The sequence below is a fragment of the Sorex araneus genome, chromosome 5 (assembly GCF_027595985.1).
Source record: "Sorex araneus isolate mSorAra2 chromosome 5, mSorAra2.pri, whole genome shotgun sequence".
In the NCBI taxonomy this organism is placed as follows: domain Eukaryota; kingdom Metazoa; phylum Chordata; class Mammalia; order Eulipotyphla; family Soricidae; genus Sorex; species Sorex araneus.
This window is the reverse complement of record NC_073306.1, coordinates 57,104,836-57,118,419: the sequence shown is the minus strand read 5'-3', so window position 1 is coordinate 57,118,419 and position 13,584 is coordinate 57,104,836. Positions and strand designations below refer to the sequence as shown.

At 59.3% G+C, this 13,584-nt stretch overlaps 1 protein-coding gene across 1 annotated transcript in view; it reads right to left on the bottom strand.

Annotated features, from left to right (window-relative positions):
* EPHA2 (EPH receptor A2) overlaps positions 1-12,657 on the bottom strand; it is a 32,071-nt gene extending 19,414 nt beyond the window's left edge. Inside the window, exons 1-3 of the mRNA XM_004603367.2 lie at positions 12,456-12,657; positions 7,537-7,604; positions 4,370-5,039 (exon numbers count right to left, since the gene is read on the bottom strand). Of these exons, the coding sequence (XP_004603424.1) occupies positions 4,370-5,039; positions 7,537-7,604; positions 12,456-12,540 (823 nt within the window). The 5' untranslated portion in view covers positions 12,541-12,657. The remainder of the gene's footprint in view (positions 1-4,369; positions 5,040-7,536; positions 7,605-12,455) is intronic.
* Between the last annotated feature and the right edge of the window lie 927 nt (positions 12,658-13,584).

Genomic DNA, 13,584 nt, shown 5'->3' with positions numbered 1-13,584 from the left:
GTCACACGGTCAAGAGGTGGCAGCCGTAATTCACCTAGGGCCAGTCACCACCCCTAGTCAAGCCCAACTGGTGACCACACGTGCCACTTCAGCCCAAGGACAGGAGCCTGGACTCTGTCTAGATGCCCTGACAGGCAGCTGGTGGCAGCCTGCAAGCTACTGGTCCAGCAGACGAGGGGCGCTAAGGCCCCCAGGCTCCCCGGGGAGTCAGGCTTCCCTCTGTCCTCTACAGAGACTCCCTGACCCCATGGCCGTGCCCCTTGGCCCTGGCTACCTTTCACACACACACCCTGGGAATTATCTGGGGACACATTCCTCTACCTAGCCGCGATAAGCACAGCACCCCCCAAGCCTCCACCTCCTGCTCCCCCCCCGCCCCCCCCAGCCACGGGCCTTTTATCTTCTATTTGCTCTCCTTGCCTCCTTCCTTCCGTTCTTACCTCCCGGGAGGGAGTGTGTGGGAGGGAGGAGCTGCGCCCCAGTGTGAACAGAGGGCAGGGCCGCCTGGGCCGGGCAGAGAGCAAGGGGGGCGGGAGGGGGACTGCCATCCAGGGCCCCCACCCCGGCAGCCCGGAGGAAGTTGTAAAGAAATAAGTTCCCGTGGTGTGTCCCAGGGAGGGGACAGACCTGAGAGGCAGAACCAGAGGCCCAGAGAGGCCTCGGTCCAGAGCTATCCCGAGCGAGGATAGCTACCCCAAGTCTAAGGATGGCCAAACCAGAGCCCCCCTCACTGGGACACCCACCCCCTAATCCTGCGTGGTAAGGTCACTGGGTCAACAGCCTGAAATACGACCAGGTTCTTAGACCCAGAAGACCCTTGGACCCTTAGACTGAAACTCGCAGAAAGCTAACTCTGACCACTCGGTCAGCAAGGAAGCAGCCCATTCATTCTGCAGAGGGGGCCAGCGCAGAGGGGTCAAGTTCATACTGCTTAGGCGTGAGAGGGCTTGTGTCACAGGCCGTTGGGGACTGTGTGCCTTCACCACACCAGACCCAGCTCATTTGGTGGCTGGTCACCTATGTTCTCACTGAGCCCCCCTTTTCCTCACCTGTGAAATGGGGGTCGCGTCCTCAGCCCCTCTGGGCCGTGTGGGATTATCACCCACGGGGAAGCTTAGCTGGTGACATGCTCGGCCTCGTGCTGGGAAAGGGTGTCTCTCTCACAACAGGGAGGCAGCGAGATCTCCCCCAGAGACAAGCCCCTTCCTTGGGGGAGGGAATCCCAGACGCCGCCCCTTCTGGTCCCACCCCTCGCAGCTGCGGGACCCGCCTCTGGCCCAAGCCGCTGGCCACCTGCTCACCTGGCCGGCAGCCCCCGTGGCCCAGGCGCCAGCCGATGCCAGCACAGGAAGCAGAGATGAACGGGGAGACAAAGGCGCCCCGGGGGAGATGACGGTCAGCCTGAGTGACTCCACTGTCCCCCGGGCGGGGGGGGGGGGGGGGAGAGAAGCTGCTTCATTCCTGACATAGCTCACAAGAGCTCTCCCGGGCAGCGTGCCCACCTGTCCGAACACAGCACCTGAGAGAGGTGCCTCCCTTCCGCTGCCCATTTAACTCTTTCCTGAGCTCTGGGTTTCTAGGTTGGGGCAGCGGGGGAGGGAAGGCCACCGGGGAGAAACAAACTAAAGACGACCCCAGGGCTGGGTGTGGGGGCTGCTCTCTGGGCCCCAGCGACCATTGTGGCCCTCCTGATGGAACAGTCCAGTGCCTGCCTGCCTCCCTCCATCCATGTGCTTAGTAACAACCCCCCCAACCCCTCCCTACCTCCTGCCCCAGGACTGCCATCCTGGGGCTGCCCCGTGAGCCTGTCCCAGGGCCAGAAGCTGAGTCAGGGATTCCAGAGGAACTGGTCATTTCCCACCCTGTTTCCTGGCCCATCCTCTGGGCCAGGCGCCGCTGCATGTCTGGCATCCAGAACCTGAAGTGGCACGGGAGCTGTGTGAGTCCAGGCAAGTCTCGTGGCCTCTCTGAGCCTCCCTTTTCTGCTCAATGGGCCCAGTACTGTGTCATCCCTCTGAGATCAGCAAAGGGCTTCCCCATAAGCCTGCCTGGCCCGCTCACCCCTGCCCTTGAAGGCAGCCCTGGGCTCGGGGTGGGTGCTGGTAGATGCGTCATCGGCATAGTGGGGGGATATGCCGGGGAGAAGCTGTTAGGGGAGACTGGGGGACCACAGTTGTCCAGAGCCCCCTGAAGCCATACGGAAGGTAAATCAGGTTGGGGATCCCCAAGAAGAAAACCCAGGGAAATCAGGGGTCGGCAGCTGTGAAATCCAGGGCCCGCGCAACTTCACACACAAAGCCAGTCACAACCCTGGCCTCCCCCCCCAGCACCGGGGGCGGGAAGGCTAGCACCCCTTTCAGGAAAGACACCCCCTGCCCCCCCCCAACCATGCACTTATCTCTGCAGGGCCTGAATCACCAGCCTGTGGAAAGTTTTCAGCTGCCCCTCACCCCCACCCCCGCATTCCTGTCCGAGGATGTCATGTGGGAGGAGTCTGCGGCCCCCCCCCACCCCACAGTCATTGTCTGAAACTGGGAGTGTCCTCCTGAGGTCACCTACAGCAACGGCTGCCTGGGGAGAGGGGCTCTGCAAGAGAGGGGAGCTGGGGAGAGGACAGGGTGGGGGGCGAGGTCAGAGCAGACACTGGCACAGGTGGGCCAGAAAGAGCACTTTCGCCCAGCGCTCCAAAGGATGGTGTTAGGGATCTGAGGATTTGTTTCGGGAGGCACAGGGGGCCCCCCGTCAAGAATTCCAGGGGCCACAGCAATAGGACAGGGATCGGGCACTGACACACAGCTGACCCAGGTCCGATCCCTGGCCCCCCCACACGGTCCCCCGAGCCCTGCCAGGAGTGATCCCTCACACAGAGCCAGCAGCCGGGCTTCTGCTTCCCTGACAAGAAACCCGAGGCCAGAGATGAGAAGGGACGGACCCAAGACCGCGCCATCGGCATGTGCGAGTGTGGGGGCTACAGCCCAATTTCTCAACTCCCCGCTTATCTCAGTGAAGAAGCTCTCGGAGACAGATGAGCGAGCTGCCCTTCCAAAGGTCGGCCTGCATTCCACAAATGCCCGGCCCCGTTGCCAGAAAAAGTTTCCAGAAAAAGCCACCCATTGAAATTTAAAAAAAAAAAAAAAAAATCCACATTGTCGAGATTTCCGCTGTCACGGGCCTTGACAAGAGGGAGCACAATCGCTCCCAGGCCGCATCCACAGAGTCTCTGATTAAAGTGGTCCTTCTCTGGACTCGACTTGTCATTGGCTGAAGCACTGATGGGGGAATGAGGAGAATCTGGGCCTGTGGCTCTGGGGAGGGCAGAGCCTACCCTCTCCCGTTCCCCTTTCCCCCTCTCCCCCCTCCCGTTTCCAAAGCTTCCCAGGGATTCCAATGTGCAGGCAGCGATGGGAACCCTGGGTTGAATCACACACCTCCATGTTCAGAGCCCGCAACCCAGGGAGGCTAGGTGACACGCTTACAATCACACAGAGAGTCGTCGGTCTACAGCAGACATTCAGTGGGATGAATCAAAAATAACAACTGCACTTAAAAGTACTATGTGTCAGACACTGAGCTAAGCGCTTTATGAGTGTTAGGTCATTTGATTATCATAACAACCCTCCGAGATGGCCACTCCGCTCATCTCCATTTTACAGATGGAGAAACTCAGGCTCAGGCTCAGGCCACACCATTAACAGAGAGTTGGGATTAGAACCCTGGCGTGGGCTGGAGCGATAGCACAGCGGGTAGAGCGTTTGTCTTACATGCGGCCAACCTAGGTCTGATTCCCAGCATTCCATATGGTCCTCTGAGCACCGCCAGGAGTAATTCCCGAGTGCAGAGCCAGGAGTAACCCCTGAGCATCACCGGGTGTGACCCAAAAAGCAAATAAATAAATAAATAAATAAGTTTAGAACCCCGGCGTTTCTGTTCTAGAGTCCTTATTCAGAAACACCATGCTATACTGTCTCAGTTGGAACGTAACTCGGCAGAAGACTTGCCTTGTACGTGTGAAGCCCTGGATTCAATTCCCAACACCTCCAAAAGAAAACAAATGGCAAACTACATTGACTCTCTATTCATGCATTTTGGCTTTGGGGACATACCCAGTGAGGCTGGAGGTTGCTCCCCGTGGTGCCTGGTGAGGGGATCATGTGCCAGTGATGGAATCCAGGCCTCAAGCATGCAAAGCACGCACTCGGCCAACTGAGCTGCCTCTCACCCCCCTCCCCAGTCACTCCCGTGGAATGAGTGAATTCAGGCCCAGGTCAAAGGACCCTGTTTTGACACCAGAATCAAGACTGAACCTGGCATGGAGATTCCACTCCGCCCCATCGGGCCCCCTTCCCTGCCACCTTGTACCATCACTTACCCTGGCAGGCATCTTCCACCCTCTCGTAGCCCGCCTGGCACAGGCACTGACCGATGGGCACCAGCCACTCGCCGTCCATCGCACAGTGCATTCGGGGCTCTTCCCCCCCGGGAGGCACCACGGCATTGGCCACGCAGGTGCCAGCCACGGTGGCCAGAGAGGGCGCGTCAGAGCCTGCGATGGTCTCGGGGAAGGAGGCCAGGCTCTTGAGCAGCTTAGGGCACATCTTGTAGTAGACTCGGACGGAGAGCAGCGCCACGCAGGCGCCGATGTCCTGGAAGGCCAGATAGAAGCCCTTCCGGCGGAGCGGCCCCACGGAGCGCTCCTCCACGTTCAGCTTCACGTGGCGCGCCTCGAAGTCGCTGCTGACGGTGATCTCATCGGGCGCGATGGTGTCGATCTTGGTGAACTGGCGCTTCTGAAAGTTGGTGCCGTAGTCCACGTCCGACTCCGCGTAGTAGAGGTTGAAGGTCTCCTTGCAGGAGCTGGCGCCACCGGGAAAGCTGTTGCAGTCCCGCACGGTGAACTTGAGCTCGATGAAGATGCGCTCAGCCTCGCCGCGGTATACCCAGTTGGTGCGGAGCCAGTTGTCCTGGTCGCCGGCCACCACGTTGCACACGGAGTACATGTAGATGGGCATGTCATCCATGATGTTCTGCATCAGGTCCCACTGCGGGGAGGCCCAATGGGTTAGTGTGGGAAAAATGGAGGCCCAGAGGCAATGCCCAGCTAGCAGAGCTGGGCATCAAGAAAATGCCCCATGGTTCTTGTAAAATAAATCTAATTTTACAGGGAAGAAAGCAGAGGCCCAGAGACTCATTCCAAAGGCTTTCACACACACTAGGAGGGATTGAGCTGGGGCCTGACCCCGATATCTCTACTCCAATGTCAGCTGCTGAATTCTAAGAGAGGTGAGCAGAGCATGGGGCAGGGGGGTGACCTCCCTTACGCTTTTGGAGCCTCAAGGTCCCTCGTGATACATGGGAACAAATGGACAGCTATACAGGATGGTTACGTGGTTGCGTGAGTAACAGAAGATCCATAAAACACTGCAGCTGGTCTCATTAGATCATTATCCTTATTACCGTTGTTAGTCACTATACACATATGTATGCAGATGTGAGCAGCAGAGGAAGGGGTCAAAGTGAAACCAGAGATGCTCTCCCGTGCTATAGATTTTGAGCTTTGGAACAGATCAAAGCATGTTCTTCTTTCCTTAGAACAAAGCACTTCTCCAGACTTCCTAGGTTGGACCAAGGTCAGCCTAGTGTCCCCCTCCTATCCCACCCTCTCCATGTCCTTTTGGATTTTGGGGTCACACCTGGTGATGCTCAGGGACTATTCCTGCTCAACACTCAGGAATTATTCTTGGTGGTATTCAGGGGACCATATGGGATGCCAGGGATCAAACCCAGGTCGGCCGCGTGCAAGGCAAACACCCTACCCGCTGGACAATCGCTCTGGCCCCACCATGTACAGGGTGACACCTACAATCTGGTTCCCAGGATAGATTCCGAGCTCCTTCCCCAAACTCATTTCACCAGGGCCCACTGCAGTGGAGTAGGTGCTCAAGAAACTACCCGCTGAGGGGCCGGAGCAATAGCACAGCGGGTACGGCATTTGCCTTGCACGCGGCCAACTCGGGTTCGATTCCCAGCATCCCATATGGTCCCCTGAGTACTGCCAGGGGTAACTCCTAAGTGCAGAGCCAGGAGTAACCCCTGAGCATCACCAGGTGTGAGAAAGAAAGAAAGAAAGAAAGAAAGAAAGAAAGAAAGAAAGAAAGAAAGAAAGAAAGAAAGAAAGAAAGAAAGAAAGAAAGAAAGAAAGAAAGAAAGAAAGAAAGAAAGAAAGAAAGAAAGAAAGAAAGAAAGAAAGAAAGAAAGAAAGAAAGAAAGAAAGAAAGAAAGAAAGAAAGAACCCGCTGAGTGAATGAGCAGATGAAGGAATGGAAGCAGAGCAGCCGAAGAAAGAGGCCACAGGCCCAGGCATCCAGTGCCCGCAGTCCTCCGAGCCCTCTTTCATGGCTGAATTGGATTATGTGACAAGTGTCCCCTCCCAGCCTCACATTCCAGGATCCAGGAGATCACTCAGGCCTACACTCCAGGATCCTCAAGGCTGGGGGCAGCACAGACAAGAACCCGACACTCATGCACAGGGCACGAGCAGCGGGGAATGGGCCCCAGCTGCCCCCTGGAGACACCATCCTGTCAGTTCAGGAGCTGACAAACCCTTCCAGGGCCCATTGTCCAGAGGAGGAAGTGGAGACCCAGAGAGTTAGCAGGATCCTTCCTAAAATCCCAGGGTCCCAGCTGGGCCCGGAAGGACCCCAGCATCTGCTCACCGGTTCACCACAGTGTGGGACTGAGGGGAGGAAATTCCGGGAAGAGGCCCCCAAAAAAAAAACCCTCAGTCCTAAGCAGGAAGTGGAAGCAGCAGCTGAGGAGGCAGGTAAGGGGTCTGGCAGGAAGTCTGGGGAACTGAAACTCTCCCTGCTTTTCCCCTCCTGGTTTGGGGAACATGGCAGGCCGGGTTCATCTCTCCCTACCACCTCTCGGACTCATCACTCTGCCTCTCTCCCTCTCACCTCCTGGGCTGGGGACCTCAAAGCTAGGAGGAGCTTTTCACCCCTGAACTCCTAAAGGGCTGGAGCAATAGCACAGCGGTAGGGTGTTTGCCTTGCATGTGGCCGACCCAGGTTCGATTCCTCCACCCCTTTCGGAGAGGCCGGCAAGCTACCAAGAGTATCTCGCCCGCACGGCAGAGCCTGGCAAGCTCCCCATGGAGTATTCAATATGCCAAAAACAGTAACAAGTCTCACAATGGAGACGTTCCTGGTGCCCGCTCAAGCAAATTGACAACAGTGACAGTGATATAGTGAACTCCTAAGAAGAGGCAGGTGGGGACTCCAGGGGCTCTTTCTGACCCCCTGTGCCTTGCTGGGAGCTTCAACTGTCTCCTCAGCGACCTCTACCCTCAGGCCCCTTCTCTGCTTTCCAGCACCTCCCGCTCCAGTCAGCCTGTCCTCAGCAAATCGACGCTTAGTCTGACTTGAGAAGCAAGATCTGAGCCTGGACCTGGCTGAGCTGCTCCATCAACGCCGGACCCCTCCTCCCTGGTTCTCGGTTTCCCCATTCCCATGCCCCCTCCATTCCCCGAAGTCTTACCCCTTTGCCATAGGGGCTTGTGAGCCAGCCGAGTTCCCCTTTGGATGCAGCAAAGTCCAACAGAACAACTGAAAGAGACAAGAGAGGGGGGTCAGGTGAGTAGGAGGGGGGGGTGTCTCAGACCAAGGTGGCAAAAGTAACAGTCCCCCAGGAGCCCCCAGAAACCTGGATGGCTTCCTTATCCCTCAAAGAGAGACTACACAGTGTCACCATTGCCAAGGGACCCGTCCCCCCATGTGTAGGAGAAGAGATGCAGAGTAAGTCTGGCCCAAGCCAGGCAGCAAGTAGGGATGAGGACCCGCCCCTGGTGCCCGCCAGGCCAGCTTCCAGCTGGGCAGAGAGCCAGGTGGCAAGACTGGTAAGTAACTCTTCCCCCCAGCCTATCTGTTTCCTGGAACCAGACCCCTGGGTGGCACCAGGGACATCCGTGTCTGCTCTGATGCCTCCCCCAGCATGAACTGCCCCCCCCTGCACGGGGCACACACGTATGCATATGTGTGTCATGCATACTCCATGTCTGCAGGCCTTGGAGAGCTGGAACATGTGGAAACAGCTCCAGAAAGGGAAAGGTGGCCAGTAAGGGGTATCTGCAAAATGATCTTCTTCCCACCACAAAAGCCACAGAGCCGGCAGGATAAAGCCCTGAGCCCACAGAGGCATCCAGGAGGGGACCCAAGACACACACAGCTGGCAGGGTCCCTTCCCTGGGAAAGGCTCTCCACCCCCCCACCCGGCCCCGGCCCTCACACTCCGGCCACGACCCGCAGCCCGCAGTGGTGAGACGGATGGAAACCCTTCCAGGGGACTTTCCAGACCCCAGGAGAGCAGGTGCCTGTGGACTCTGCTGCCCTCCACCCCCACCCAGAGAAGCATCTGGAGCCTGGGAGGAGCCCACGCCAGGGGCTTCCCTTCCTCTGCGCTGGACCTTGGCACTATCTGCTGCTCTGCCACACTCGAGGGCTGGAGCTAAAACCCATGACCCTAGTACTGCCCTTCCTCCATGTCCCAGGCACTCAACACCAAGTTCTCCGGTGGGCAAAGAGATAGGGGAAACTGAGGCACGAGCCCACTCAAGTCCCTGGACTTAGAGGGCCAAGTTCTAAGGGGGACTTGGAGGGGTCGAGGACCAAGTTCTTGGGCCCAAGACTATGAGGAACAAACAGGGCCTCCAGCCTAGCATTCCTCAAGGTCAGGGTCTGGAAGAACGACTCTAAGGGCAGGTGAGGCGCTGAGATGGGGCCTCACTTAGAGTTGGGGGGTGGGAGTGGTGAAAGGGCTGGGAGGAATCTTCGAAACCCTTCCCTGAAGTTAGAACAACTAACTGACCTGCTTGGAAGGCGCCCGGCCTGGGGTGAGGCCGTGCCACCCAGCCACTGACCCAGCCGCCGAGGAAGGGTCCAGCAGCCCAGACCAGGAAGAGGAAGTCCCTGGTGGTCCCCACCCCGGGGCTTCGAGGTGAGGGAGGTATCTGGGAGAGTGGGTAGAGGAAGGGATTTGTTCGGACTTGCCCAGAGTCCAGGCTAGGAAAACTCACTAACCCCACTGTAAATGGAATGTTCCAGCTACCCAGAAGAAATCCGGGGGCTCTGGCTGCTTCTGGGCGGGTAAGAGGACAAGGATGAGGGCTCCACCCAGTTCCGCATACTCCACCTCCCCAAAGAGGGAGTGGGCATCAGACTCCAGGCTCTGAGGGGTCCCTACCACACCCCAGACTGAGACACTCCCTCACGGGCCAGGCCGGGCTCTGGGAGCACCACGGGAACCAGGCTGAGAAGAAGAGAGGCCTTCACACAGGAAGGAGCCTCCCCAGGGGCTTCCAGCCACAGCCCCCTCCCAGGAAATTCCCCGGAACCAATCACGGGGAACCAGAGCCCAGCCCTGGGACTGCACCCAGCCGCTCCCTCCACCCAGTGGGCAGCTCTTTCTCCGGCTTCTTCCTGGAGCCTCAGCATCCGCAGAAGGAGGCCTGGTCTGGGCCAGGTTCCTGGGGGCCCTCTTGTCTCCCTCTGCCCCAGGAAGATCTTCGCTCCATCATAAATATCATAAATGTCATTCTCAGGGGTTCTTGTAACCCAGTGTGACCATCCACTCCCCTAGGGCTACCTCCCTGTTCCCCCATCCTTTTTTATTTTAAGGGGAGGCTCCCAAGCAGTGCTCAGAAGACCTGGGGACCCACTGACAATTCTTAGCCAACTGGGAGCAACAGCTCAATGCAAGAGCTGGAGGATGCAGTGCTATTCGGGCCCTGTGGTGTTGGGGGTACCTGGGCCAACCAGTGGTACTGGGGTTTCCAGGGCCACACCCCATGGTACTCAGAGGCCTTCAGGGCTGCACCTGGCAATGCTTGGGGTGCCAGGAATCAAACCCTGATCAGGTGCCTGCCAACTATGTGCCCTACTTGCTCTACAGACTGGCCCCCCCTTTTATTCTTGGATTTCGGGCTACACTAAGAATGCCCAGGACTCCTCCTTGGAGTGGCACTGGCGGTGCTTGGGGCACCCTATGCAGGGCCAGGGACGGACCCTGGTTGGCCACACAGGAAAGGAAAGTGCCTTACCCACCGGACTATTTTTGCTTGCCCTTCCTAACCCTTCTTTTCTTCTGCTTTTTTTTTTGGGGGGGTGGGGGGTGGTTTACCTCCAGTGGTTTTCAGGGCTTACACCTGGCTGAGTTCAGGTACCACTCCTGGCAGAGCTTAGGGGATGAAGCCTTGTCGCTGCCTTCAAAGCTAATAGGCTCATGCCCCGCCTGTTATCTATCTCTCCAATCCCTTTTTCAACCACGACTAAAGAAGAGGACTTGGGGGCTGGGGGTCTTGAAGGAAACAGGGCATGTGGACCTCTTACAGAATCAAAAAATGGAGTTCCAGGCCTCCCCAGCACCCCCCGCCCCCCGCCGCCCAGCTATTCTTGCTTCTTGGGGAAAATCAGCCGTGAAACCACAGTGCAGGGGCCTGGGTTCTGGCAGCCCACAGAGCCAGATGCTGAGCGGGCCCTGGCTGCTGAGGGCTCGGGCCTCCCTCAGTTTCCCCATCTGTAAAAAAGACTAACCAGGGACTCTTTTCCCTCTCCCCTCCCCCAGCACCCCAGTACCGTAAAAACCTCACTGGCTCCTCGGGGGTCTTCACCCACAGCCTGGCTCCTCTCCCCCCAGGCTGTGGCTGGAAGGGGCTTGTGGGTCCTCCCTGCATCCCTCTCTCCGCCCAGGAAGGATCCACCACATCCTCAAAATCCCACAGAACACAACAAACCGGCAGCTGCGACTAAGCTCCCATCCACCCCCACCCACCCCAACCCTCCTGAGAGTCCTTCACAGGGGCGCCTGAAGCCTAAGCAAAATGCTCTGCAGCCCAGGGCCTGGGAGACACACACTCCGGGCCGCCCTGTCCCGGGAGGCGGGCAACCCACACGGGCTGCAGGATAAGGCAGCTTCAGGCTTCCAGGCTGGCATCAGGGATGTCAGCACGCAGCTAATCCCCCTTCTCCCCGCAGGGCAGCCTCCGAGAAAGGCCTGTACGGATTCCAGCTGTCTCTCCCCTTCTCTCCAACCACAGTCTCGGTGGATGGGGGAGGACCCAAGCAGGGGGGGGGGGGGTGGCGGCGCACGCCGAGGGGCAGATGAGGGTCGTAGAAATCCCTGCCACCCATTCCTCCTGCAAGTTGGAGTCCTGTCTGGCAGGAACCCGGGACAGGATGGGGCCCCCCTCCCCGCCCCCTCCTTCTCCCCGACAGCTCGGGCTTCGGCCTCTTTTCCTCCAGATTTGAAACAGCAAGATGTCCAGTCGGGGGTCTGGGAGGCGGAAAGAGAACACAGGGGCACCAGAGGGAGCTTCTCCAGGGTTTCTTCTGCACTTGCCCGGGTGAAGACCGCGGGAGCATCGCTCGATGCGGGCCGGCGGGCAGGCGGGGAATTCTGGTTCTCCCTGTTGGAAACTGAGGCCCTCGTCAGCAGGTGGCCAGGAAGGTCCTGCGCCAGGGGCTGAAGCCCCCATGGTCTCCGTGATCCTGGCGGCGGGGACAACGCCCCCGTCCACACACCGAGCCAGGGACGAAGCCTGCTGCGGCCCCTCTCGGGTCAGATTCCGCAGGGCGCGGGTGAATGATTCAGCCCCCCACCCCCGGGGTGCCCGGGCTCCCCGGTGGCCCTGGGGTGACGACTCCACACCTCGGGTGGCCGCGCCCCCACCTGCCGCATTTCCTCGATCTGAGTCACCCCTTGCTCAGAACGCTAAACTTTGGGACTTCCTGTCCGTGCTCACGGCCCCCAACCTGTCCGCAACCCCAGGAGTGCGGGCCGGGGAGGAGCGAGGGTTCAAGCGCGCAGGTTGGCCCCAATCTGCCCCAGCGCACTCCTTCCAGATAGGAGGCAAAAGAGGGCATGGAGGCAATCTCAGGGAGCAAAGGGGTCGCCACAATCCCAAGGGGACCCCCTCCCTAAAACTGTGGGGACCTCGCAGACACGCCTTCTCGGCAAAATCAGGGTAAAAGGGTCTATCATCCCCAAGCTGAGCCCGCAAAAACACTCGCCCCGCCTGCACACCCCCGACAAACGTTTCTCCTAGCATCTCCCCCCGCTCCACGCGCCCCCAGCCGGTCGCGTTCCTGCGGCCGCCGCCGGGTCGGCAACCGCGTGGCCGCCGCCGCGTCCCCTTCTCCGCGGCCTCCAAGCCTCGAAAGCCCGGGCCGCTGCCCCTTAGTCCTCGGAGCCCCTAGTCCCAGGCCGGGGGGTGGTAGAGAGGACAGGGTAGGGGTTCCAAATTCGCCCCGATCACAGCCGACGCGCCCTCCCGACTCCAGCGCACAGGAGCCGGGAGACGCCAGGTCGGTCTCCAAAGTACGCGCGCCACGGTGCGCCCGGCTCCGGAAGGCGCGGGGGTCCCGGGTTCCAGGGGTCGGGCCGCCGCCGCCGCACACACTCACCTTCCTTGCCCTGCGCCGCCGCGGCCGCCACCAGCGTGCAGCCCCAGAGGAGGGCGAGGCAGGCGCGGGGCGCCCCCCGTTCCATGACACGCTCCGTGCGCGCTTGCTCGCCCGCTCGCGGGTAGCCGATCCTCCCACGGTGCCCGACGCCCGCCCGCACGCCCGCGCGCCGGTCTTGCTGACCAGCTCCCGCTCGCAGCCCGCGCACAACTTCTGCCCCTCCTGCCCGAGTCCTTAATGGAAGTTGGGTGAGAACCGGCTCCTGTTCATTCATGCCCCTTGCTGACGTCACCGAAGCTCCGCCTTCAGGAATGTTCTTTAAAGGGACCGGGCTGGACGGAGGAGGAGAGGGCCCCGAGATTAGGGGAGGGCCATCGGGGGCCCTCTGGACTTGCCGGAGCAACAAACCCTCCCACCTGTGGGCGCTTCAAAGCTCCAGTTCCCCGAGGGTTAGTTCTGGGGGTGGAGGAGGATTGCCTCTGAACCCCAGTCCAGGCGTTGATCCGCTGAACCATACCCACCGTCCCCATGCCCTTAGTACCCGGGCCCTCAGTTCTGGAAGCGGGTGGGCTGGGGTCTAAGTAGCACTTGCCTCCTAAACTGCAGACCTTAGGACAGGCCGCATTTCCCTCTTCCTGGGACTTCTGAAGAGCACTGCGGAGGTGGGAGGTGGCAGGTGCAGGGGAGCACCTCTGCAGGAAGGTGCCAGTGAGGGGGTCTCTGAGATCAGCAAAACCCAAGAACAGGGGCTGGAGCGATAGCACAGCGGGTAGGGTGTTTGCCTTGCACGCGGTCGACCCGGGTTCGAATCCCAGCATCCCAAATGGTCCCCTGAGCACCGCCAGGAGTAACTCCTGAGTGTAGAACCAGGAGTAACCCCTGTGCATCGCCGAGTGTGACCCAAAAAGCAAAAAAAATAAAACCAAGGACAGCTATTTCTAGGCAGGACAGTTTTATTCTCATCTGGGAGGAAGGATCATTATCCCGATTTTACAGAAAAGGAAGCTGAGGTTCCAAGAGTCAGGCTTTCGGGACTTAAGCCTTAAGGCTGCCCGGCCTGGAGGCTGGAGAGCTGGGATTGGGACCTGGGTTGGGTCTTTTGGAACCACTGCTCTGTGTAGAGTGAGTG